At 36.9% G+C, this 27,404-nt stretch overlaps 1 protein-coding gene across 3 annotated transcripts in view; it reads left to right on the forward strand.

The window, feature by feature from the left end:
- Positions 1-27,404, forward strand: part of RPTOR (regulatory associated protein of MTOR complex 1) — a 376,730-nt gene that overhangs the window by 159,750 nt on the left and 189,576 nt on the right. For all 3 annotated transcript variants that reach the window (XM_026701786.2, XM_026701785.2, XM_087924955.1), the window contains one exon: positions 16,253-16,312. In XM_026701786.2, the coding sequence (XP_026557571.1) occupies positions 16,253-16,312 (60 nt within the window). The remainder of the gene's footprint in view (positions 1-16,252; positions 16,313-27,404) is intronic.

The raw sequence follows: 27,404 nt of genomic DNA on the forward strand, positions 1-27,404 counted from the left end.
CTGCACAATCCCGTTTTCCAATATATTACCCTTTTACAACATTTGCCTGAGGCCAGTTTTGACTGTATCTCTGGCATTTAATCAACTACTGAGATAGCAAAAGTAAGCTATAGTATTTCACCTCCTGAATACTTCAACTTGAGTATTATATGAGCTGTGTAAATGGTTATTGCTGAAAACAGTATCTTCCTTATTTCATTTTTTTTTTTTTTGCTTGATAAACCCTGTGCAATGCTTGTTGCTGTGCTGTGTATTGGCCGCCAAAAGTGGCAGTCAGTGAAACAAAACAGAACCAGAAATTCACAGCATTGATTCGCAAAGTTTTATCAATTTTTGAATTATTAAATATAATTCAAGAAGAATTATATTTAAAGAAAGAAATGAAGAAATTATATTTAAAGAAAGAAATAGAGAAAGAAAAGGAGAAAAGATGAAGGCCTGCTGCTTTTAGCAGCAGCCAGTGTAAAGTCTGCCACTGACCAAAAGTCCCTTGGTGCAACTGTTAATATGAGGTCTCATTTTGTAAGATGGGCAGAAGTTGAAGAAGCAGAAGCTGAACCCCCAAGTGACCCTCAACAGAGAGAGTGCTAAGGACCAGATGACTGCAAAGAAATATAATCCTTCCGTTGCCCCCCCAATCTTCTCAGCACTAACTCTTCCATCCTCCCATCCAGAGGTGGTATTCAGCAGGTCCTGACCAGTTCTGGAGAACCAGTAACAGAAATTTTGAGGAGTTCAGAGAACCAGCAAATACCACCTCTGACTGGAGATTTTACAGTATCCTTCCCCTGCCACGCCCACCAAGCCATACCCACAGAACTGGTAGTAGAAAAAATTAGAATCCCACCACTGTTCGCATCGTCCAACTGACAAAGCTTCTTGTATGAGAAGTGAAATATTTTCTGCTTCTTCCTCCTCAAGAAAAAAACAGTCCAGATGCCTTTTGAAAAAGCACTTTTGAGACAACTAGGACCTGGATGACTGAGAATGTCTATAGACGTTTTCAGAAGAAAGTAATTGTGATTTCTCTCAAAAGCATCCAGTCATTTGAAATGAATATTTGTGTATATGCTGAGATTATTTACACCGAAATTTACCTAAGGGTTTTTACGATGTTCGTGTATTAATGAAGTTCTATAAATAAATCACAGGTAAAAGTAAATTATAACTCTGTCTTCTTTTGTGGCTAGTGCAATAAGCAAACATTCTGTTTACGGTGGGTTTTTTTTTAATGTCATTATGCATCAGGACTGCAAATTATGTCTGTAATGTGTTGAGAAATATAACCTATAAATCAGTTGAAATGTAGTTTTCTCTTGTTTCTGGCATCTATAGTTCTCCTGGGGATTCAAATGAGAGTTGCACATTGCAGTTTTCAGTATATCTCATCCAGCAAATGTGAGGAGCATATTATTGAAAAAAGCCCATCCTGAGATATAAACTTTCAATCCCTCTAAAAGATAGGGTGAGATGAGAAGATTGTCCATTTTGTTCTTCATTTATCCTTCTGGTTCTGGACCATCCATCAGTTGCTCTCTTTGAAGATTTCATGATATCTGATTTTTCTCTGGGGAAGTATTTCTTGCTCCTTTAGCTAGATAATTAAGTCAGCCTCATGGCCAATCCTTGAAAGAGATGGAAGAAAGATCTCTGGGGCCAAATTAATGCTCTCACCAACCTATTCCAGGCAGCCTTTAAAGTTTTGGAAAGGATCGGCATACTACCTTTGCTATTACTTTTATTTTTATGTTTGGACAAATTACATGTTGAAACAGCTTTGTCCACAAACCCACAGATGTTATTAGCCTTCTGGGAGATAGTAGGAAGGATAGGGAGCTGTGGTCCTTCTCCCTTTCATTCCTGTGCTTAAGTGCGCTTCTCTCCTCCAATAGTGGTTTTTCCCCCTGGCTGTCAAGGATAAATGGTATGTTCCTGTTGCCCCATTCATTCACCTGGATGACATTCTTTGGTAGGTACTTTACCTTGGTAGGTATTATGCAAATGCTAAAGTTGAGGGTCTAAAATAATGGTAGATGTTTAATGTTAGTTTTATATTCCAATTGAATGCATCAGTCTTTACAGCCCTGGGATATTTTATTTATTATTCCCAGGTGATTTAATAAGGGAATTTAATGATCAGAAGCAGTATGATAAAAGGAGATAAACTTTGCCAACACTGCCTGACAAGGACATCCTAAAATTGCTGGAGAATACAAAATTGATGTAATGAAGATAACACTTTTGGCAATTCGGTGCCTTTAGCATTCTGGTATAGTCTTCTTGAATATTTTATTATTTTTCTCCATCTAGTTTTTTGGAACAGTTTAATGGTATTTATATAACTTTAATTTGCTTTAGTATTATATTAGTGAACAGTGAGTGAGCAAACGAGAGCCAGAGCCAGTGTTATGGCAAATAAATAATGACAATATTTAAATTTAACTGCCATATTACTTTTTTTTTGGTATTAGCATATTTTTACTACTCAGATAATTCGTTGGAGAATTAGGATGCTATTTTTTCTGATATGCAAAATACTGTTGAACATTAGCTATTTGACCTGATTTCTTACACAAATTTGAATATCTTGTTTTATGTTTGGCCTGTATGCAAACTATGTTGCTGTTTTGAAGTTATAGAGAAAAAAGAAGTATTCATGTTTGGTTTAATGTTTTAAGTGAAGAACAGGGTAAATCTAATTCTGTCTGTTTTCTTAAAGCCACACACATTGATTTTATTATTTATTACATCACCTAACTTTCTTTCAAACAATTCAGAGTAATGTACAAATTTGGTTTACCCGGTTTTATTCTGTGAGTAGATTAGACTGCAACATGGTAACTAGCCCAGTAAGTATAATTGTTACTGTCCTCATAGTCAGCAATTCAGTGAGTTTGGCCCTCGGCCTCTCTATGAATCGGCATTTTCCATGTCCCTCTGATTCACACTACCTCCTTCTGAGGGAGAAGGTCATGGTCATCCTGATGTCATAGTGTCAGCCAAGAGCTACTAGGATGGCTGCTCCTTCTCCTTTTTCCACTCCCAGCATGATTAACTTTTTGGATGAATCAGCTTGAATGACATGGCCAAAATATGATAGCTTTATTTGGAGGCCTTGGCTTTGAGTGATATTTTTGGTGGGGCTTGGTCTAGGATTTCTTTGTGATTTTTTTCAGTCTGTGGGAGGCATAATTGTCATCTCTAGCACCATAGTTCGAAGGTGTCCATCCTTCTCCTATCTGCCTTTTTCAAAATCCAGGTTTTGTAGCCATAAGTAGTAATTGGATATGATATAATTGTAGAAAATTTTTAAAACAAAATTTTCCATTTTACTTGGGGTTTATTTTCTACACTTCCCCTCCCTGAATCTAAAATTCCTTCTGAAAACATCAAGGAAATACAGTTTTGCTTCATCTCGGTGATGGGCAAATTTGTTTCATCTCACTGGCATCCATAATATTTAAGTCAAGTTTGTTAGCATCAACAGTCTTGTCAGCTGCACTGGAATAGTGCATATAATCACCAAGCCCTTTTTCAGGTTTGTTTTACTGTTTCCTGTTATACAATTATAACAAAAAAAGGTCTTTGGAGATAATAGAAAAATAGTTAATAGTAGTTACCAGAGCTTGAAGTCAGTTTCAGCCTCAGAAGTTTTCCTGGATGTACAGCTAGATCTTTTGTTGTCAAAACATCTGATAATTGGACCTGTTTCAATTAACCTCTTTAACTTAGAAAAAAAGCTTGTTTATGTTGGCATCCCAGATGAACTGAGTATTTTTAATGAGAATTTAAAAGCTATTAAGCTACTCTGACAGGTTTTCAATACATTGCTACTTGAATGACCATCCTTAAACCGTTTCTTGTCTCCTAAGGAGTGATGTGTTTGAGATTGCTGTTACTCTCTTTGAATTAATTTGAATTATATCTTCAGATATTATTTCCATTAAGGTGGTGATTTTTTTTCTACTCTGAATTTGTTTTTTGCTAGGTAACTTTCAGTCACACTGCCATGGCCTCTTCTGGTTTCCAGTAGCTTCTGCTGTATAGTTTTATTTGGTACAAAGATCACTTGTAAGGTTAATAACCTATCATCTTTTAAAATGTTTGTTACAAGAATCCTATTTTGGGTCTAGATCTTAGGCCAAGTCTGAAAAAATGCTTCCAAACTGCTTCTTGAAAGTACATTGTCCTGTTTTTTTTTTTAATCTTAAAATCTTGAAAACGCATCTGATTTTTTTTAATTCTGCCATTTCACCGAATATATTCTAGAACAGGGAGGAATATTCCCTTTTAATATATTATGTTCTTTGGGGAGTAGATGTAATTTTTGTATCCATCTTTATGTGTCTGTGAGATAGCTAACAAATGTTCCCTAAACTGATCCGAGACACAGACTCTCTAGTCAGCAGAGTCCCACCTCTCAATTAACCCAACAATCTGTTTTCAAATTATCCTCCCATTTCTGCAACATATGCTCCCATTTCTGTAATATATTGTAAGAGTGAAAAGTGGGGGAACCATATTTCCAAATTCCCCTGGTATCTAACTCCCCTCTGTAACAGCGTTAGGCAATAGAAAAGAGAAAAGAGAGCATTCTTTTTCTTCCTTCTCCAGTGTGGAGTGCAGACACAAACAGAAGAAAAACAGAAGTAAAGAGTATTGGAAATCTGTGGAACACTGTGTAATTTTCCCCATTTCTATTAGGAATGCATCTAAGATGGAGAAGAATTAGAAATCTTAATACTCTTTTTTTTTTAAAAAATGGAAGTTTTATGGATTTGAATTTCAAAAATAAGGAATTATAAGTGATAGTAGCCAGAACATATTGCTATATTTAAAACACAAAGTTCTGCATTTACACAATCTAGTCATTGATCTGCAGCCCCTGGGCTTAGGTTATTGCCTTATCTACAGCTAAAGAATCAGTTCTATTTAAAAAATAGAACAAACAACCTAGGGACCGAAATGGTCCATGCTGACTGAATTAACAGTTTTGCATGATTAGAATGGACATGCCTGACAACAGAATTCTGATTACATCATTCAGGAGTAACTTGCTGGGATATAATTTGCAATTGCTTCTGCTTGGCATTTCCTGCCAGCAGGAAGAGCTAAAGTAATTCCCATGTAGAATTACTGGGTGTTACTGGGACTTCTGATTAGGAAGTTAAATCAAGAATAAAGTCACACAAGAGTTTGTTAACTGAACAATACATCTGGAATACCCGTTCATATAGAATATTCAGTTGTCCCCTAGTGAGTTTCAGATGAATTTAGCTGCTTTCAGTATTGGAGGGAGTTGAGGAGAAATGATCAAACAGTGTGCAGCTGTACACTACTCGCTGGAGATAACAGATTGAGGCCAGATACCCTAACCTAACACGCATATTACGTTAATAGACACTGAATTGGCAGTGACTAAGCAGGAAAATGATCTTGGGCCTGTGAAATGAATTGGAATGGAAGTATTATTAGCATAGTTGTTTTGAAAAAGAAAAAAAAATACATACTGGGGATCAATGAAAATAACAACCACCACTAGCACTATCATGGTAGTCCAGGTAGTCCTTGACTTATGACCATAATTGAGGCCAAAATTTATGTTGCTAAGTGAGACATTTGTTAAGTGAGTTTTCCCCCATTTTACCACTTTCTTTGCTACAGTTGTTAAGTGAATTTTCCCTTGCCGTTGTCTTTGCTTGTCAGAAGGTCACAAAAGTTGATTACATGATCTTGGGACACTGAAACCATCATAAATATAAACCAATTGTCAACCAATCCACATCTTTGTCATGTTGACCATGAGGATGCTGCAACGGTCATTAGTGTGAAAAATGGTCATAAGCCGCTTTTTTCAGTGACATTGTAACTTCAAAGGGTCACTGAATGAACTGTTGTAAGTCAAAGAGTACCTGTAACCTCTTTACACAAACTATGGTTCCTAGTCATGCCATATCTAAGTGGATATTGTAGAGCTTTTCTGTATGGAAAAGGTACAGGGAAGTAAAACAAATGGCCAAATATGGACCTATTTAGCTATAAACAGCATTTCATACTGTATTTTCCACTTCAGCCTTGTTTAAAATCCATTACAGTTCTATAGGAAACTGATTTGCTGCCTTCCTCTCAGTAGCTTTATAAAAAGGGAATTGAGATTTGGCTCCCTGCCTCCAGACAAGTTGAGATTCAGAGTTTTGCAGTCAACATCAGTTGCAGTTCCTTTCAATGACTGGCTCTGGAAATAAAACTTCTAAGGACATTTTCGCATGGCGTAGCAGTATAAAACAAGCTTGAGAAGGGTTTTTTTAAAATATGGCTTTCTGCCCCTGTATTTTTTAAGGATTGATTCTGAAAGGAATCAGTTTTGATAAACAGGAGAAAAAGTTATGCCAACATGAGATGTTATATTTCCTAATTTGGGGATGTAAAGAAGACTAGATTGTTTTGTTTGGGGGCAGAGGGGGGAGTATGATGTAAGGGAATAATACCATAGTCTGTTTTTTCCCAGTGGTGGCTTGGGATGGGGTGACAAAGAAGAGTGCAAAATATTGCTGATTGATTGGATTTACAAAGCTGCCCTGGATGACATACAGTATAACATTTTTTAACAGTGGGAAAAAATGGGTTTAAGTTGCCACCATACAAACAGGTTTGGATTTATTTCATACAATATCTTGTAGATGTCGAGAAAAAATATGTCTTTATTGCTACATATTAAGCAATCGTGGAAATTAACTAATAAATATTTTAGAAAAATAATAAGATACATTTTTTAACAAATTGAAACTCAATAAAGACTATAACTATTCTGAAAACTGGGAAAAGGAGAGACCAAAATAGGGATAGTGAATGAACAAATCATCATTCACCCAAGAGTTCCCTGCATGCATTCCAAGAAGACTAACCCCAAAAACCTGCTATCTCACCCCAGGTCGCCTGTACAATATCTATCAGACAGGGAATCAATACCTTTACTTTCCAAGTAGAACATTCTTGATAATATGTAGACTGAAATACAGGATGACCCAAAGACTTTTGGGCTACAGAGAAAGCGGGTATCTTTTGACTCAGGACCTGCGGCTTAACAACCATTTAGTTTAGTTTACTTTATTGTCATTGCACCTTATACAACAAAAAGTAAATACCAACTTCAGGGTACATTATGACTATGAAAATAAACACAAACATGCATCCTTCACATTCTATACATTGAATTGAAAACCCCTGATATTGCATTAATATTTGAAGTCACCATAGAGTTAAAAAAAGTTACTTATAGTCCATCCTTGAAGTTGCAAGTGCCACACCATCCTTGTGGACACATGATAACATTTTGAGCACTTGGCAACTGGCTCACATTTATGACCAGTTGCAGCATCTGGCAGTCACATTATGCCATATTTTTTTTGCTGTTTTAACAACAAAAATGCCTATCAGATAAGCTAGATTGGATTTACGACCACATGATTCACTTAATGACCATGATGACTTAATGTCTATCATAAAAATGCAAGAAACTTGAGTCCAGTCACATGATGACTCAATTTATGACTGCAATGATTTACAACCAAAATTCTGGGATCAATTGTACTTATAAGTCAAGGAGTACCTGTAAAAGATCATTTTGAAATCCTAGCCTCAAGAAGGACAGCAAGAGGAAGATAGTTTGGCCCAAGCAAAACAAAAATATTTTCCCCCAGCACCACACTTTCTGTTTAAAAACTGTTATCATGATAGGTGATAAAGCAAGAGTTTGAGGAAGGTAAAGGAGAAAATGCTAGAAAAGAAACACGGTGAGGGATCCAGCCCCCAGAAGTCACTAGGAAATCAGCGGGAAAAGATCAATTTCCTAAAGAAGAGGATTCTCCAGATTTATGGAGAAATAAATCTGTCTGGATCCATGGTAAATAGAGCTAAGCTACTATCTCTGGAGAATAGAGGGTGAAGGAGGGTTCTCTTAACCAAGACCTAGAAGCCTCCAGGAAAATAAAGAATTATGGCTGAATTATTTCTAAGACATAATTAAAAGTTAGAAATTTACAGAAAGCAAGGTTAATAATAATAACTATTATTTTGACCAGGATTGATCCATTAGGATTCCACTTTTTTTCCCCTGAGGACTGTTTCTTTTGATTATTTCTAATAATTATCTGCATTAACTTTTTAATTTGTTGAATTTGATAAAGTCTGAGTTCTTGTAATTTTATTCTATTTTAGTTTTTTTAAGCCATAGATAACCCTATGAATCTGTACCTACCGTAGTCTAATTTTTAATGGAAGATTAAAGCGCTGTTTGTGATTTCATTTGCTTATAATTCTTTGGGATATTTAACTACTTAGCTTCTGTTCATGTAGGGCACGGGTGTCAAACTCATGTTGCTGTCACTTGATGTTTTGTGATTTTTTTTTCCTTCATGGAGCTGGGGTGGGCGTGGCTTGCATGTGAAGCATCCGGCCTGTGTGCCGCCAGTTTGACACCCCTGATTTAGGGATTTATTGAAACATGCAGTGACCAGAGATTCCTAAACGTTTGCATATAACTGTAAATAAATAAGATAGCCATCTAAACTAATAATATATGGCATTCTGAGATTTATGCCCTATGGTGAGGATATTAAATAATAATTTTGTAATCAAGAATGAATTATGACAGCTATACAAAATCGTGCTCAAAGTCTGTCTAGTCTAATAGCCTGTAGACTCCTTTCTTTTCAGATATAATAGGTACCAGCTTGGGACCTTTTCAAATTATTAGAGATCTATTGAACTGGATATACCTATAACATTACAGAGTTATATATTATAATATTAAATCAATTTCAATTTCATCAATATCAATTTCAGCATAAGATTTAAAATGAAAAAACATAAATCCACATATAATGTATACATTAGTCCTACAAGGTACATTAGACTTCAAAACCATTGCCAAGTAAGTCAGTACTTTTTTTATAACAGCTATAATCATCAGGGTAAAAAGATTGTATAAATGCAAAAATTATAGATAGGTTATATACGTGTGTGTGTGTGTGTGTGTGTACGCATGGCACTAGCATTTTGCTTATGGTCAAATAGTACTTCAAAGTAGACAACAGGTATAATTTAGAGCAGGGATGTCAAACTTGCATCATCACGGTGCCATCACATGACATATTGGGACTTTTCCCCCCTTTGCTAAACTGGGTGGGGGTGAGGCCAGCACGTGACGCATCTAGCCCACGGGCTGCGAGTTTGACACCCTGATTTAGAATATAGATATCCATCTCTTTGGCTTGCCTTGGCCACATTGAGTGAAGAAGAATGGTCTTGGGCCACATATAAAACATATAGTTAATATGCAGTAAATAAATCACATAACTTTACAATCTTGTGGGGCTGCATTATTAGCTGTACAGCTCTGTATGCATCCCAGAGGCTGCAGGTTGGACATACCTGATCTAGAGGTTCCAACTTAATATACTGTATAAAGATAATGTTTACTTTCTGCACTATTTTTAAATTATTTTCCCTGCGTAATCACAGAGTTATAGCTTGTATGAAGTTGATACTGTTAGGATTACTGTCATAAACATTTGCTGTTAGGTATTATAAAAATTTTTGAAATGTATTTGCTGAGTGTGCCATATTTTACTTCACTAAATAATTTCATTTTTGTACTATTTAATAACAAATTGCCAGTATAGATTTTTACAGTGCCCTCAATGACCATGTTTCAAATTATTGATGCTTTCTACAGTATTGGTACAATGCTTTGGCTCATGATATTTCCTCCTATCAGAATACCAAAAGGCAAAATATGTGTCCATTTATGTATTTGTTTTTAAAAATTATGGATGTAGAAGGAACACAGCTTAAGCAAACTAATTTATTTTATCTTTCTATTCATAAGAGAACTTACATAGAATAAAATAGTTTGTCAAATATGAAATTAGTCTGGAGACAGAAACAGTAATTTAAAGAAGAGGACTTGAATCATTCCTTTACTAATCTGTTCAGAATTATGATTGGACATCTGGGATATTGGAGTACATGTTAAAAAAAGATAGATTTTAATGAAAATTATGAATTGTGCCATCAAAGTATGCCATTAGTCTGAATCCAGAGCAGTTGAGCCACAATGAACTGGCTTTGCCTGAGAAAGGATGTTTTCCTTATTCATCAAAAGCAGCCTGATATAATTCATTATTCTGTTTCCTTTGTACAATTGATATCACCTTGAACTTTCTAAAGCCTCAGCTTTATTTCCCCCTGATCCTATGTTTTTGTGCCAGGCCCTGAGGGGGGAACAAAATCACAGCTTTGTAATGGATGGGAATACTTTATTATACCTGACCCTAGATGTGCAAGATATTTTCCTCTCCCAAGGAAAGCACTTGACATAGGGCCATTCTCCATTAAGAATGTGAGGGGCTTGTCCCAGCTAGGCAGCAATCCTTACTCAAAGGATTGTGCTTGTAAATGACCTCTGGTTGGCTTGAGATGGAAGGAGTGTACCTACCTTGCTTCTACTTGTTCTCTCAGCAGTTCTCATTGATCAGATACTATTGTTCATTCTGGAGTTGGTAGTAGGAGGCATGGTTTTCCTCCTTCCTTCAAGTCTGGTTCCAGTTGGTACTGCAGGGAGGGTATAGGGCTCGACTCTCTTCCTATTGTGGTATAGCTTTTACCTGAAACCACTAGGTGAGTTAGGGTCAAGTGTCATCATGTGCTGATAACATTCAATTGTGCATTTCTGTTTGAACTGTCGAAGTGATGCTGCTGAGGTGCTTTCTTAGTGCCTATATAGAGCCCGGATGGATCTTGATGAAGAAAACTTAACTCAATCCTGATTAGACGAAGCGAATATCTTTTAGGGCCCCTAAAATGATTTGCTAATCTTTAACTAACTAGGGTTACATTTCCCCAGTCGAAGTTAGTATGCAATCTGGGGGTCATCTTAGACTCCTAGCTCCTGCTTGAAGGACAAAAATACATCCGTTGTGCTAGTTTTTCCCCTTTCTAGATCGGAAGGCACCGCTCATAGTCACCCATGCCTTAATCCCCTTCCAACTGGATTATGGCATAATATGGCAACATGCTCTACATCCGGGTGTCAAATTCACGGCATAATGGTGTATCGTGATCTCGTGATGTATCGTGTCTTTTTTCCCCTTTGCTAAACCAGGTGTGAATGTGGCCAGCGTGTGATGCATCTGGCCCGCGGGGCGCGAGCTTGACAGCCCTGCTCTACATGGAGTTGCCCTTGAAAAGTGTTTGAAAGTTTTAGTCTGATTAGAATGCAGAGGCATCAGTCATACAGGTAGACAATTGCTATGCAAAGCGCTTGTTAAAGTGAGTCATGCCCAATTTTACAATCTTTTTTTTTTTGCCATGGTTGTTAAATGCATCACTGCAGTCATTAACCAAATCCAGGTTTCCCCATTGACTCTGCTTGATGGAAGCCAGCCGGGAAGGTTGTAAATGGCAATCACATGACTTAGATGACCTGTAACCATTGTAAATACAACATGCTGGTTGCCAAACAACCAAATTTTGATCATGTGACTGTGGGATTCTATGATGGTTGTAAGTGTGAGGACTGGTCATTAATAGCTTTTTTTCCAGTGGTGTGGTAAATGATAATTAATGGTTAAGCCAAAGACTACCGGTAGTGCACACACTGCAGTTGCTCACATATAACATTACTGCTACATGAACTGTACCAGCTCCCAGTAAGCTTCTGAGTGCCAACTCAAAGTGCTGTTTTTTATCATTAAAGTTCTACATGGCAATAAGCCTACCCCTAATGGTCTCTGCCAATTCCCACTAGATTTTTTTGGCTCCCCTCAGTAAAACAGTTGTCAGTTGCCAAGACTTTGGGAGTTTGCCTTCTTTGTCATGGCACCTGCCTTAATGAAATAGCTTCTCCCTGGATTGCCTGATCCCATTGACCTTCAGGGAAGCAGTGAAGATCTGGCTTTTCCCACAATCACTTGGGCCAGAATGCTAATGGAGCTGGCATCGTGTGTTTGGCCCATAAATGTGGACTTTATTGGGGTCTCAACATTGTCTTACTTGTTTTAATGTTTTTCAGTAATTACATTGTATTTTTACTTTGATTCACTGCCCAAATTCCTTTTATTGGATGAATTTCCATAAACATTTATTAAACAAACAAATAAACAAATGGTTCTCCTTGTCCTTCGTTGTTATAGCCAACCCGCTACAGTTTACGACAGAATCCATTTGATTTTTAGAAGGCTGGATTATCATCATCCAGCACATAACATAACTGGGATTGTTTATGATTATACTTTCCTCTTTCACTCCAACCTGAAATCTGCATAATTTTCAGAATTTGCAGTGCAAACTGGCCATTGATACTGACTTCTACCATCAAACATCTGTAAAAGATACTTTGCAGATATTCTTTTGGCAAAGTGTTCTCTGGATTATTCTTATACCTGTTTTCTTTATGTGGAGCTGTTAATTTGTTTAGCTTAATTTCCACATTATTGTTCTCCATTGCTTTTCTTTGGCTATAGCAGAGTAGCTAGGAGTTCAGTAACTCCCAATCAACCCAAAATAATATAATAATTGACAATCCCAAAAGCTGCTGGAAGAATAAGATGAAGTAATACAATCACCACCACTCACCCTGGCTCTTGTAGAAGCTATTGGTCACATTGGATTGCCTTCTTCCAAAAGCACCTGGAGATTTTCAGCACTATCAAGTTGAGTGCTTTACTTAAGAAAGGATACAGTGACTATCAGGGAGTTAATAAGTTCAGAGTGGATTTCTTATCTCTTTCGGTATATATAGCATTGTGATCCTTACTACAAAAATTCATTTACCATACACCAGATCTGTCCAGTCAGTCTCTTTCAGCTTGATCAAATTAGCCATGAATGGCCATGGTAAAAAAAAAAAAAAGCTAGTCAAATGCCAAGTGCCCTCCTCATGTCTCCAGAAGGGAAACTGGTTCTGATAGGACATTAAGTATCTCATTTGGATTGGCCTCATTGTGGAATGCAGGTGAGAAAAGTTTTTTTTTAATTCCTCTTGCAAATATATTGTAGTAGGCATCCATGGACAACATACCATTTGTTGTGGCAGGATTCAGTTTCTTTGCCAAGTTACTGCCCTAGAATGCAAAGGTGGTAAAAAAGAACGAAAAAGGGACCTTATTTTTGTGCAGAACTTTCCACAATCTGCATTCCAGCCATGCCAACCTGGAGCACTGTTGTTAGATCCTCCTTGAAGTTTGGTTAAGCAAGACAAAAAAAGTTGAAAGTGATATTATAAATTGCTGAATTGGATAATTAAATAAAGAAAGGGGACAATTAGCATAACTATAAAATAAAAGCACGCTTCCAAATTTTATAGGAACATGATCCTCTGAAGAAAGTAACAGGCTGATTTCTGTGTTCCTTAATCAAGGACATCATATTTTATGATTATCAAAGAATGCAGAAATGTTGTAAAACAGACATTAAGTGGCAGAACTACTTAAAAATTCTAGGTTCACAGAAAGACTTCCCATTCCCAGTGGCAGCAGAACTGTTTTGATTTGTGAATAAGGACACAGCAACCAAACAAGTCTCTAGAGTTTCAAAACAGAAAGCTAGGGAGTTAGAAGACCAGGTTTGCTCTATGTGTGATCGTGTACAGCATGCATTCTCTTGAATTCAGCCTTTAGTTTGCACATGTATATACATAAATTGTAAGGCTGCTTTTTCTGAAAAATTAAAGCACTACCTAGAGGAAGTGCTCCTGAACAGTGAAGAAAAGGTCAGAGAGGAGGAACATCAAAGAAAAAGCAAAGGAAGAAAAATGGGTGGAAGAATGATAAAGCACATATGGAAACAGACTGGAGAAGGAAGAAGGGTTGCTGTAATTCACAGCTACAGGCCAATGTCTAGTACTTTCGTAAGCTGTTTGCTTAAGCAGAATACAGGTAGTTTTAGATTTACGACCATAATTGAGCCCAACATTTCCATGGCTAAGCAAGGCAGTTGTTAAGTGAGTTTTGCTCCATTTTATGACCTTTCTTGCCACAGTTGTTAAGCAAACCACCACAGTTGTTAAGCGAATTATGCGGTCATGAAGCAAATCTGAGTCCCTCCATTGACTTTGCTTGTCGAAACTCTGCTGAGAAGGTTACAAATGGTGATCACATGACCCCAAGGACAGTGCAACTCTCATAAACACATGCCAGTTATCAAGCACCCGCATTTTTTAAAGAACAAGTTTTATTAATTTTTGAAACCAATACACAAACAAACAAAACATAGAAAAAGATCTTTTCTAGAAAAAACAAATAAGGCATCTTATTTAAAAACCAAATAATTCCAAATTATCATATTTCCATACAAGCACAATTTAATATATATATTTATCTTATCTGTTCAACTTCATATCTTTTCCCAACTTCTCTTTATTCCTCCCTTTCCTTCTATTCAATTATATTTCTTTTAACTTGAATTGGACGTTTGGAAATTATTCTAAGATTAAAAACATTTGGGTTGTTTTAAAAAAGAAAGAAAAATGGCATTATCCATGGATGAATTAAAAATGGAATTTGAAAAATTAAAGGAAGAAGGACAAGAAGGCAAGGGCTCTCTGGAAGCTACCCTCCACTTTTTAGAAATGGCGATTTCTACCTACCAGCAAATACAACAAGATGTTTGGGAGGAAGAAGAAGAGGAAGAAGAAGCCATCTTTTATGGACAAAAAGTTTTAATTATGAAAGAAAATAAGAGGGGAAGGAAAATGGAGAATTTAAAACTTAAGAAAACAACCAAGGAAGAGAAAAATAAGGTGAAAAATTGATATAATGTCAGAAAGCAATAGAAAAGAGGAATACAACAGAGAGGGAAAGTTAAAAAGGCGAAGGTTAAGAGATGGGGGTGTAAAACGGCTAGATCGGAGAAGAAAGGAAGGGAAAAGGGGGGAAAAAGCCACAAAGGCTTGAAACGAGATGCAAAAAAGCAGATTTTTTTCAGAGATAAAGGGTAAAGTATAATTATATAAAAAAAAAAGATTCTGCAAAAGTACACAATATAGTACTGTAGTATTTGTATTTGAAATAGTAGAATGTAGAATGTACTATGCAGAATCAGAATGGAAATTATGCATTATTTAAATTGTCAAATTTAGGGGAAAGATAGAAAGGCGTCATACTTCAATTAGTGATTACAGGGGAAATTTTTTGTTAAAGAGAAGAGATAAATAGATAATTGAAAAAGAACGGACAAAAGATACAAGTATAATGATCTAAATTAAGATTAAATAAACAAAATGTAATTAAGAGAATGAAAAGAGGGGAGAAGTTTATATAGAAAATATAGAATGGTAAATAAAATAAGTAATGGTATATAAGGTGAGCATGAATTTGATTTAGGTCTGTTAAAAAAAGATGTAATCCGGGGATAGGCCACTTTCCCAAAGCATGTTTTATGTTTTGTGTTTTGGGCATTTATGCTTGACTGAGAATTAATTAATAAAGCCTAGGAGGAATATCACTAAAGGGAGAAACAACGAGAAATTTGGAAAAGATATGTATGTGCTTAAATGATAATTGGGAACTATGTTGTATAAAACAATGTTTATTTGTTTTCTCAAAACTTATATGTAGCTTTCAGAAAGGAGGTTTTATGTTTCTATGTTTCTATGTTTTATGTTTTGTTGGTCTTTGAAAATTAAATAATGAAATTGTAAATAAGGCAGATGGATACAATGAAAATATATAATTCAAGTTAAAAGCACCTGCATTTTGATCACATGACGGGATGCTGCAGTGGTCATCCTGGTCATAGATCACTTTTTTCAGTACCATTGTAACTTTGAATAGTCACTAAACAAATGGTTTAAAAGTCAAGGACTACCTGTAGGTTAAATTGTTAAGACTGAAACGGAAAGTTATTTGGATTTCTTTTGTTGACTTGCCTACTGTTGCTTCTACCTTCAACATCTGTTGAAGCTGTGGAAACTCCCACTTGTGTAGGGGCAACTCTGATCAGCTTTATTTAGTGTTGCTCCCTAATATTGTAATGAATAATTACATGTTTCTCCTCCTGCTCATTCTGTTGGAAATGTATGTCTGTTGCTCTTAAAATAGATAGACTGGACACTGCAACAAGGGAGGCCATGCATATATATATATAACATTTATAATGAGAGACATGTTCCTGCCATACACCATTTGGATTACCCATATCCTTAGGTATTTAATTAGTGTGATTTACTTCTGATCTCTTCTTTTCTCTACAGGTTTTGCATGCAGAAGAGTGTAAGATTGGTACCAGGAGTAACGCTGGATTTAATAGAAAAGTAAGCATTATTATTTTAAGTCTTGAAAACTATTCTTATTTAACATTCTTTTTGTTAGATTTAAATCTGAATCAAATAAATTTCATCACATCTAGGAAGTTCTTCTCTTTAGATATTAGTACATGCATTTATCTCTAAGGCTCATTGTGATTACAAGGTTGAAAGATGTTCATGGCCTCAAGGGATAGCCTTAATTCTAGATACTTTCTAATAAAAAAACAGGAATGTAAGCCAAATAAACCTAGTTTCATCCTTTGTGCATCAAGATATCTGTATTTCTGCAACAAAGCAGTGTTTTGAAGTTGTATAGTAATTGTGGCCATGTTTGGAATCTGATTTTCATGTGTTCCAGGAATTCTGTTTATAACTTTCTTTATTCTAATTTTGAAACTTGCTAAAATTATTTTGTCTTGCATTCTGAATATGTGCTAAAACAATTAAAAAATCCTGAAATTAGAATTTCATCATTCAATTTTGTAAAAGCTTGCTCCTTGACAGAAAATGTGTTTATTGGTAATTGAGCCAAGAATCAAGGCACTATGAGGTACAATGGAGATCTATACAATGGCTAGTTGCTATGCACAATGTGAATAGCCTTAGAGCAGGCGTGTCAAACTCAATTTCATTGAGGGTCACATCAGGGTTGTGTTTGATCTCGGGGGTGGGGTGGGGGTGGCCAGGGTGGGCATGGCCAACTCAACGTCACTCATCGAGGTTCTGTTTTTGACTGTGATGGCCTCCTGCAGTCCTCTGCCAGCAAAAATGGAGCATTTTCACTGGAAGAGGGCTGCGGGAGGCCGTTGCAACCAAAAATGGAGTCTAGGTGGGCCTTGCACGGCCTCTCTGAGCCCTGTTTTTTGCTGGCAGAGGTACCATGGGCCAATCTTTTGCTGTTTCCAGGGTGGCTCCATGAGCCAGGTGTAAACACCCCATGGGCCAGATCCAGCCCTGGGCCTTGAGTTTGACACCCCTGCCTTAGAGCAAAGGCATGCTACAATAACAAAATGCAATAGAATTGCTGCTCTGTTCAAACGTGGAGTGTCAGTATACATTGTACATATTGTACATATACTGTACATATAGGAAGATAAAATCCAATACAAACTAGGAAAAAAGAAAGAAATAAAAGAGAAAGCCAAATACAAAAAAGTAGCTTCCAATTTTCTTTAAAACAGTTGTAAATATCATTATAAATTTTCCTCTTTATGATTAAAATAAAATCCTCTTTTTTATAATCTATCAGGTCCAATAATCAGAACCATAAATCGTGAGTTTATTTTTTTCAGTTTTACACAAAAAGTCCAGAAAGGGTTTCAATCAATAATAAATATAATTATCATCTTTCCTCTGATCAAAGAAGTCAATTTAGACATCCCCATCAAGTTCCATCATCTCTCCCAATCCTTCCTATCAACCACTGTGACAAATCTTTCCATCTTTGTGCATACAATAAACTCTCTGCAGTCAATTTGTGGTCTTTTTCACACTCCTTATTGCTGCAGCTTATTTATTCGTTCACATTTTTAAACTACTGTTTATTAAGAAATACTAAAATGATGTTACAATTATAATTATAGTGGATGCAATAAAATATAGAAGAAAAAACTAGAAGAATAAAAATGCTTAACCATTTAAATAATGAATAAACAGTAATTAGTTCAACAAATAAAATCAGAAGAAATAAGCTTCAGTTTCTAATCTTTTAAAAAAGCATATTAAAGGCCAACCTAATCTTCATTAGAAGTTTACTCCACAAGTATTTATTCCACTCAAAATACATTACCCAGCATCAATGCATGGATTATTATGATGTGACTGGCTAGGAAAGGTATCAGTAGGAAAGGAGGTATCCAGTGAGTCTATCGTGAGCCCAGTACTCATCAGCATTTTTGTAAATGGCTTATGTAAGAGGATAGAAAGGATGCTCATCAGATTTGCAGGTCACACAAAACCTCAGGGATTGCTAGCACCTCAAAGAATAGGTTAAAAAAGATCTTCTAGGTCTTCAAAAAGATCTCAGTGGATTTGAACCTTGAGCCCTGTCCAGCAATAGTCTGTGTATTGGTGAGAAATATGGGTTCTTTTTGGACTTAGATAGGAAAAAAACAGACACACCATCTAAAGACTGGAGGTTTCTGACTCAGTAGTATACTTGTGAGAAGTACTATCTTAGAGTCCCAACGAACCACCGATTAAGCATGAGCCAGCAGCATGAATGGATTTGCTACAGTAGCCAAAAGAGCCAATGCAGTCTTGAGTCTTATCAACAGAAATACAGTACAGGTAGTCTTCAACTTATGAGCGTAATTGAGCCCAAAATTCATGTTGCTGAGTGAGACATTTGTTAAATGAGTTTTGCCCCATTTTATTACTTTTTCTTGCCACAATTTTTTAAGTGAATCACTGCAGTCGTTAAATTAGTAACACAGGGTGTTAAATGAATCTGGTTTCCCCATTGACTTTACTTGTCAGAAGGTTGCAAAAGGGGATCACATGACCCTGGGACACTGCAAACCATCATAAATGTGAGTCAGTTGTCAAGCTTCTCAGTGTAAATCGCATGAGCATGGGGATGCCGCAACAGTCGTAAGTGTGAAAAATAGTCATAAATCATTTATTTCAGTGCTGTTATAACTTAGAACGGCCACTAAGGAAACTGTTGTAAGTTGAGGACTACCTGTATCAGAGACATGGGGAGTTCTGGTTTCACTCTATGCTGTACTGATCAGATCACATATAATATATTGTGTCCAGTTCTGGTTTTACAGTACAAGAAGAATGCTGGGAACTGGAGAAAATGCAAAGAATGACAATTGGTAAGGGTTTGGAGTCTAAATTCTATGAAGAACAGTTAAAGGATCTGAGTTTTTTTAGCTTAAAGAAGAGAGGATTAAGGAAATATATGACAGCAGTCTCCTAATATTTGAAAACTAGCACAGGGAAGAGGGTATGGATTTATTCTCCCTAGTGCCAGCAGAAGGAAGTGTTAAAGGAGAAGCTCCAAACTTGGAAGAAGGAACTTCTTGATTTCGAGAAGTATTAAGTAATTGAAGGAGCAGCCGGCCACCTGGACTTGTAGATACTCCATCACTGGATAGCACTCATGGATGACTTTTGGCAGGAACAGGATGGAAGTAGTGTATCCATCCTGTCTTTTCTTGATCACTCAGTGGCATTCAATACTGTTGATCATGGTCTCCTTTTGGGCCAGCTACAGAAACTGTAGGTGGGCAACACTGTATTGTGTTGGTTTTCTTCTCCTCTCTTGGGTCAGTTTCAGTTGATGGCGATAGAGGGAGAGAGATCCAGCCTGTGGCCCCTGCCTTATGGGATACCTCAAGGTTGGTTCTCTCTTCCCTTCTATTTAGCATTTACATAAGGTTGCTGGGTAAGGTGATCTCTCAGTTTGGGGTGCAATATCATCAATATATGGATGACACCCGGCTTTTTATCTCTAGCCTATACCCCTTGAGTGATGCTGTGAACACCCTATCCCAATGTCTGGAGGCGGTTGGGGACCGGATGGGGTAAACAGTCTCCAACTCAAACCTAGCAAGACTGAGTGTTTCTGAGTATTTGGACCTTCCAGAATCAAGGTTCTTCCATCTTTAGTTCTGGGTGGGTTTGTGCTACCTTAGACAGACCTGGTGCGCAGGCTAGGGATCCTCTTAGATTCATGCTTCCTACTCAAAAAGCAGGTGACGGCCATGGCTAGGAGACTTTTTGTTCACCTTAGGATACTGTGCCAGTTGTGTCCATTCCTGGACTGGGAGGCCCTGGTCACTGTCACCCATGCATCTGTAACCTCTTGTTTAGACCACAACACACACTACTTCAGGAGCTGCTCCTGAAGAGCATTTGGAAACTTTTAACTGGTGCAGAATGTGGCAGTTAAGTTACATGGGTAGTAAGTGATACCAAATATAGAGCACACGTAATATCACTTCTGCCTGAGCTTCATTGGTTACCAGTATGTTTCCAAGTGCAGTTCAATCTGGTTATCACCTTTAAAGCCCTATACAGCTTGGGATGATGTTACCTGAGGGACAGCCTTTTTCCAAGTGTCCCTACCTGTTCAATTCTATCTAGCAGATTGGGCATGCGACAGATCTCATCAGCCAAGGAATGTCAGCTGGCAGGGAGTAGAACATGGACATTTTCTGTAGTAGCCCCTGCTCTGTGAGAGATCCTCATGTCAACAATTAGAAATATTGAAAAATATCCTCCTGTCAGAGATTAGAATAGCCCCAACCCCGTTGGCCTTTCATAAGGCTTTAAAAACTTTGGCCACTGAATGTGTTAAGGGTACCATTTCCTGGCTGCATTGCTAACTGGCCTAATAGTTCACCTGCTATGTATATTTATTTTGGATGTTTTATTGTTTTTAATTGAATGTAAACAAAAATGTACTGTTTTAAATTTTGTATATTTTTGGAATTATGGGCCTCCCAGAGTCATTGATTGATATGGGCAGCTATAGAAATTGGATCAATGAATAAATAAACCATATGATCCTGTGATTGTAGCTATTATCCCAGCTAGTATACCAATTGTTGATGGTAATTGATGATCTTGATCACTTATTTGGGTCTTCAGTGACAAAAAGAATACACAAATCCCTTAAAATATGACTCAAAATTATGTTTATGATTCATAAATAATGCCTAGGGAAAATTACTTTCTATTGAGTAAATTAAACATTTGTAATGAAAGCTGATACAAGAGTGTTAAAATGGATGACAACTTTTTTTTTTAATCTAGAAGTTTAGAAGGATCTATAGTTTGCTTAATGAATATGTACAAGAGAATCTTCATATGTTAAGAAGCCTCTGCTTATCAAGTTATAAGAGAATTTGCATTCCATATTCACATGGAGAGTAGTAAAGCATAAATGGATGTTGATTTGGAAAATGATGTTCCATCATTTATTTCCTACCCAATCTTTGTGGGCAATGTAAAACAGACATTAGGAGTCAGAAAGGTGTTAAAGAAATGGTGCAATGTTTGTGCTTTATGAAAATTTGTATTGACAAGAGTAATGTTGCTGACACTGCGGCATGTTTGCAGCTGAATATGCACTGACAGAGCATGGCATTGCTGCAGCCGAAATGAAGTGCATCGAAATAGATCGTGGTGTGGGTTGCATCTCTGCAGCACTGCAGACTCAAAGTTTTTACTATATCTATTTAAGCAATGACAAGTAATGACTTTCTTCCCCTTCCCAGGCACTGCAGTCATTTTGTCTTAAATACTAAGTCTAAAATACATACCGCACATTGAGGATCTGCCAAAAAACCCATGAAGAGGCAAACTAAACTTGTTTTCCATTTTTCTGGCACATTAGTTCTTTTTAAAATATATCATTTTCTTTTATATTTAGAAACCTTCCATTTGAGTTGTGCATTTCTGTAAGTGCATTTCCAGAGCAGGGCACGTTGATAACAATAATTTTTCTTCTTAAAATACAGCTCTACTGGTGCAACTCAAATCTAAGTATTAAAAGCTAAGCTTTCCTTAGCATGAATTTTTGCTGTTCTTAAAGAAGCTTTTGCATTTAATGAATTTTCAATTCACCTCCCTGTAATGTTGCTTTGTACCTAAATACAATTTAGTTGGAGCAGTTAATCACCTAAATTTGATTTCCAAGATGCCTTTTCTTGAGATGCATTTTATTCAAGTTCATTTGGAAAAACAGGCCGTGGACTCATTTAGATTTTCAGAGTGCCTGTTCATAAGCAATTAACAACGTTCATCCATCTAGTAAAAATGTATAATAATGAAGCCCAAATATACTATAATCGTAACAAATAGCTGCATGTACATGTATGTATTCATAACTGAAATGTTAATCAATCTTGACATGTTTAGTTGCAGATTCTTTTGCAGTGCTGTTTAGCTCTGGCAAACTAGCGGAGTTGTGATAGAATTCTTACAGAAAATAACTATGATTATGTCCCAAATCTTAGCAGCCAGCTCCAGTCTTCCAAAACTTCCAAAACCAAAGTTTCAATGGTAATAGATAAATAGAACTGCAACATGAACAACAACTACCCCATCCTAATAATTGTGTGTTGTTTTCTAGCATCTAACACTGTATTGTCAAAGCTCTCATCAGATAAAAATTTCATCACAAAGGGAACAAGCAACTTACACATCAGATAAACTTGATATTACTTGAATGGAACTGGAATGCTTTGGTGAAAAAATGGCATTTATGTTACTGCATCTGGTTTTGGGATTAAAAACCTACAGGACATCAGCTATGTGCATTGTCTTCTTACTATCACCTTTCTGAATCTTTCGGTGTTCAATAAGTAGTGCATTAATAATTTCTTTCCATCTAAGTATAAAGAACATTCACAAGGCTCCAATTTTCCCTAGTATAGCAATGAGTGAGTGAATGATAAGTGAGTGAGTGAGTGAGTGAGTGAGTGAGTGAGTGAAGGAGGGAGGGAAAGGAGAAAAGGACAAAGAGGAGGGAGGCAGCAGGAGACAGGCAGGAATTTTTTTAGCAGTCTCCCAAGAATTCTTTGCCAGTCAACAGGCACTAATATAATATTGTTCCAATCCACATTTATGAGAATACGGTATGAGTATATTACCAAGAAATTCCAAGTTGCCTTGCAGAAATACTGCCTTCTGGAAGTACTCCCTGTTGAACAATTTGTCCATTTTGTCCTAGAACAAGTTCCAAAATGGAAAGCTGTCATCTTAATGACTTTATAAACTTCAGTACCAGTCAATCTTCTGTAAATTGTACTTGAAAAAAATGAGGCTTTATCAAGTATTTAATAGGAAAAAAATACTGATCGTTCAGATTGGAGACAAGAAGCTGAAATATGGCCTGAAAAATAGTATCTTTGATTTGGTTCTTTTTCTCCCTATCTGGATGTTGTCCATTATATTTTAGTATTTGCCATGCTAAACTATTACTACTTGAGATGTAGTAATATTTTGGAAGTTAAAACAGAATTTAAATATTTGTTTCTTAGAAATATGGCTAATATGTTTAACTTTACCTGGAATTTTCCAGATTTATCTTTTTTTATTTATTTTTTACTTTGCATTTTTTTTCCTATGTGGTTTTTATTGTATTTTATTATTTGCCAGTTCTTATTGGCTACATTAATCAGGGTTTGGTGGAAAGGTGGGATATAAATCTAACAATTTGATAAATGAATTCTGCTTGAAACAAGACAGAGCTTTCCTTTGCACCTCTATGGAGGCAAATACATTTTTAATGTTCTAATAAAAATGTTAATTGTATTGGAACAGATACAGCATTGGTAGCATTAGTAGATGGATGACTTTTTTCACAACCTAGATGAGGGAATTAGATGAAGGAATCCTGTTCCTTTTAGATCTCTCCATAACTTTCAATGTCACCAAGCATAATATCTTCCAAACCGTCTACTGAGTTTAGGGATCGAGAACAGTGGATATTGTGTGGCATTGGTTCTACTCCCTCTTAAGTAGGTGTTCCAATAAAGGAAGGTGGGCCAGATTAGCCACGTGGCTTTCCTCTAGTTAAATGACTTACAAAAGTTGAGCCAGTGGTTTTAGGTTTGGTATCAACACTGTGCAGATGATACCCAGCTTTACATCACTATCTCAGCCTAGTCTACTGATGTCATTGAACTTTGGCCCAGATGCCTGGAGGCTGCAGCTGGTTCAAACTGAACCTTACAAGCTGGAGTTACTCACTGTCCATTAGAATGCTCCAGCAATGTCTCTTGATGGAATGGCCCTGTCCCTGAAGAAGCTGATCCATAACTTAGGAACTCACAGCTGCTCCTGGAACTGCAGCTGGAGGATGCAACTTTGCTCAGCTTCAGTCGATGTGCCAGTTGCAGGAGAACCTCGTTATATGACTCACAATGTAATCACCACCTGTTTAGATTACTGCAATGCAATGTAAATGGGGTCACCCTTAAAGACCACTTAGAGGCTGCAATTGGTTCAGAATGCAAAAGCCCGTATTATAATCAGCATGCATCAGTGAAAGCATATCATACCAGTGCTACAGTCCCTATAGTGTTTACCAGTAGACTTCCAGATGTAATAATTTAAAGCACTATGATGTCCTACATGCATTCACTCATTGGAATTGGCCCTGTCGGTATCATCCTAGGGGAATCTACAAGTGGTTCTCCACTTTAGGCATGGGAGGGGAGGGGAGATGGTGGCAAGGCTCAATAGTGTTTTTTTCAGTGGCAGGACCAATCCTTCGTAACAACCTCCCCAGGAAACCTCCATCAGCTCCCATCAGACTGTCTTCCAGAAGCAGCTCAAAATGGGGCTCTCCCATTAGGCATTTGAGACATGATTCAATCTTGGCTCGTTTAGAATTTGACTTTGTTAATTACTTTTATTCTTTTTTTAACTGATTTGTGGATCTTTTTGTGTGTGTATGTATGTGTTTGTGTGTGTGCGTGTGTGTGTGCGTGTGTGTGTGTGTGTAGGTATATATGTGTATATAATAGGTTTTTTTGTAAACCACATCATTATGTTTTTGTTTTGTTTTGGGACTGTAGTGGTCTTTACATAAAATAAAATATAGATATTTTTGTGGTTCCCACCCTTATGATGGTCCAGAGTTCTTTAAAACATGATTGTTTCCCCAAGCTTTTCAGTAGAGAAGCTGCACAGCCTGTGTGTGTGTGTGTGTGTGTGTGTGTGTGTGTGTGGCAGCGGCACGCACGTGCATTCGGGTATGGAAATGTTCTTGTTTTGGGGGAATAAGAAGGCCTCCAAATCCAATAAAAGTATATGAAACTTATGTCTGGAGGATATTCATAATTAGTGGTATATCTAATATGAACATAATGTAATGGAAGCAACATATTTACATAAATCATTTTGTATCACTTGTATACCCTTCAGCACCAGAGAATATTGGTCCCTAAAAACCACAATAACGGAAAATATGGCTGCCTTCCCCCAACACATTTTTTCATTCAATGAGTAACAGTTTTATCTTTAATCTGAAAGGCGTTCAGATTAACTTTTATGTATGACGTTTAGTCTGTTGCTTGCCAATTACATTGACAACATAACTGACATTTGTACCATTGGGTAAAATGTACTTAACACCAGAAGCAGAAAGAAGGATCAATGGCAATTGAAAGTTACATACTCACACAAAAAAGAAATAAACATATATTGGATGCACTTCGTTCTCTAGTCTCAATAAATCCTTGCTAAGAATGTGGCAACTGGATAAAAGGAGAGTAATGTTACTGCTTCATGTTTCTTTTTCATCTTCCTCCCTCATAGACATCTGACAAATGTTCTGCTAAGTTTTTAAGTTGTTAGATCACTACTCAAAGTGCATTGAGGACTTCTTACGAAGCAAAGATTCCTTTACATGGAATCTTTGGTCGCCCTACAAAGAGAGAACTTGTTACCCTGGCAGGATTGACTACTGTTAAATCACAGGATAGGATTTGAAGATTGGCTTCTGCATGACCTGCTCGATAATAGCCTAACCCATAGAACAGAGGTGCTTTTTTTGCTCAACACAGATCTTACTTGGACTGATTAAAGCCAGCAGAATAAATAAGGTTTCTCAGTAAGGGGGATATAAAAGAGAGCAATTTTCTTCACTTGTCATATTTGAAAGGGATGCTTGCTCTTAAGAGCAAGTTTGGAAATCGGTGGGCAAAATAAATAGGAAAACAGCACAGTAAGTGTAGCTCCTTTCATTTGACTTGGCGACTGTTGTACATATAACCTTCAACCCTTACCTTAAAAGCTGTGCAGATTTTTCACGTTGCGTTTCAGTTACACTACTACTGAATGCCTCAGAATTCCCCTTTTCCTGCTGTTTGCACCATGTCTCATACATTTTTCATCATAGTCGTCTGGGTTGAATACCGCCCACTCTATGTCATATTTATTGTTTGCTCCAGCAGTTCCTATGCATAATGTGTGCTCCAGCATGAATAATTAAAAATCCAGGCTGATAAGTGCCTGGTAAATTTGGATGTGACTCAAGAGGGAAAAAATCTGAAATTGAGAAATGCCTATTTTTGTAGATGACGAATTGGTATTTGCCCCTTACGATTTCCTTAGTCTTCCCTTAGGATTGTTGAGAATAGAGAGTGTTTTTCCAGTGAGACTGGTCTATTGAGGCAACCTGGTCTATCCAAATAAGGGATGGAGCATACTGCTTCCACTTTGGCCTTTCAGCCCTAATCCAGAAGCCTTCATAGGCAGTCGCTTTCACAACAAACTATTTTTGTGTTGAATTTATTTGTCAGTAAAACATAAATTCAACAAAACAGAAAGAGGTTTGTCCAGCTCCAGAAAGTTTTTCAAGGGACCGTAACTTTTAGCTTGGGTAACAATGCCTTTCAGTGATACGCAGCCTTGTTTCCCCATTGACACGGCATCTTTCTCAAGACACAGCATTTAGTCCTGTGTGGAACAAAAAGGTCATCCGCCGAGAACCAAACACATTTGACAAATTTCAGCAATGCTATTTGTTTGGAGACAGATTGATTGGCCATAGAAAATGAATATTTGGTTTATTTTTATGTGAAGCAATGCCTTCGTTCGTCCTCCCTGCAGTTGTTATGTTACTGTGGGACAGAAAAGAGCAGGTGTGCCTGAATCATGTTATGAATATTTAATCAATTTAGACAGCATTCTCTGGGGAATATTTGTGCATGCTTAGAATATTAAGAAACGAAAAGAAAAAAATATCTTTTAGGATATTTTCTATCTCCAGTAGATGTATCAGAATGTATTATACTTGAAAGTGAGATGTTTTATGTGGTGGATCTATACTCAAGAATTAAAACTTCTTATATTGGCAGGAACGATCAGCCCATTTTGGATCCCATGCTCCGAATACAGGTAGTCCTGTACAGAGTCATTAGTTACAAGATGGGCGGCAAATAAATAAATGGTCCTTGAGTATGACCATAATGGAACCTGCCTGTCACAATCAGAACTTGTCATAAAATGGTGATGTGACAAACCCAATTGTATGATGTTTCTTGCAACATTCGTTAAGTGAATACCATGGTCATTAAGGGAATTCACATTTGTAAAGTGAACACCATGGTCAATAAACAAACTAATTGTT

Source organism: Pseudonaja textilis, chromosome 2 (assembly GCF_049901715.1).
Source record: "Pseudonaja textilis isolate UNSWEBS1 chromosome 2, rPseTex1.2, whole genome shotgun sequence".
Lineage (NCBI taxonomy): Eukaryota > Metazoa > Chordata > Lepidosauria > Squamata > Elapidae > Pseudonaja > Pseudonaja textilis.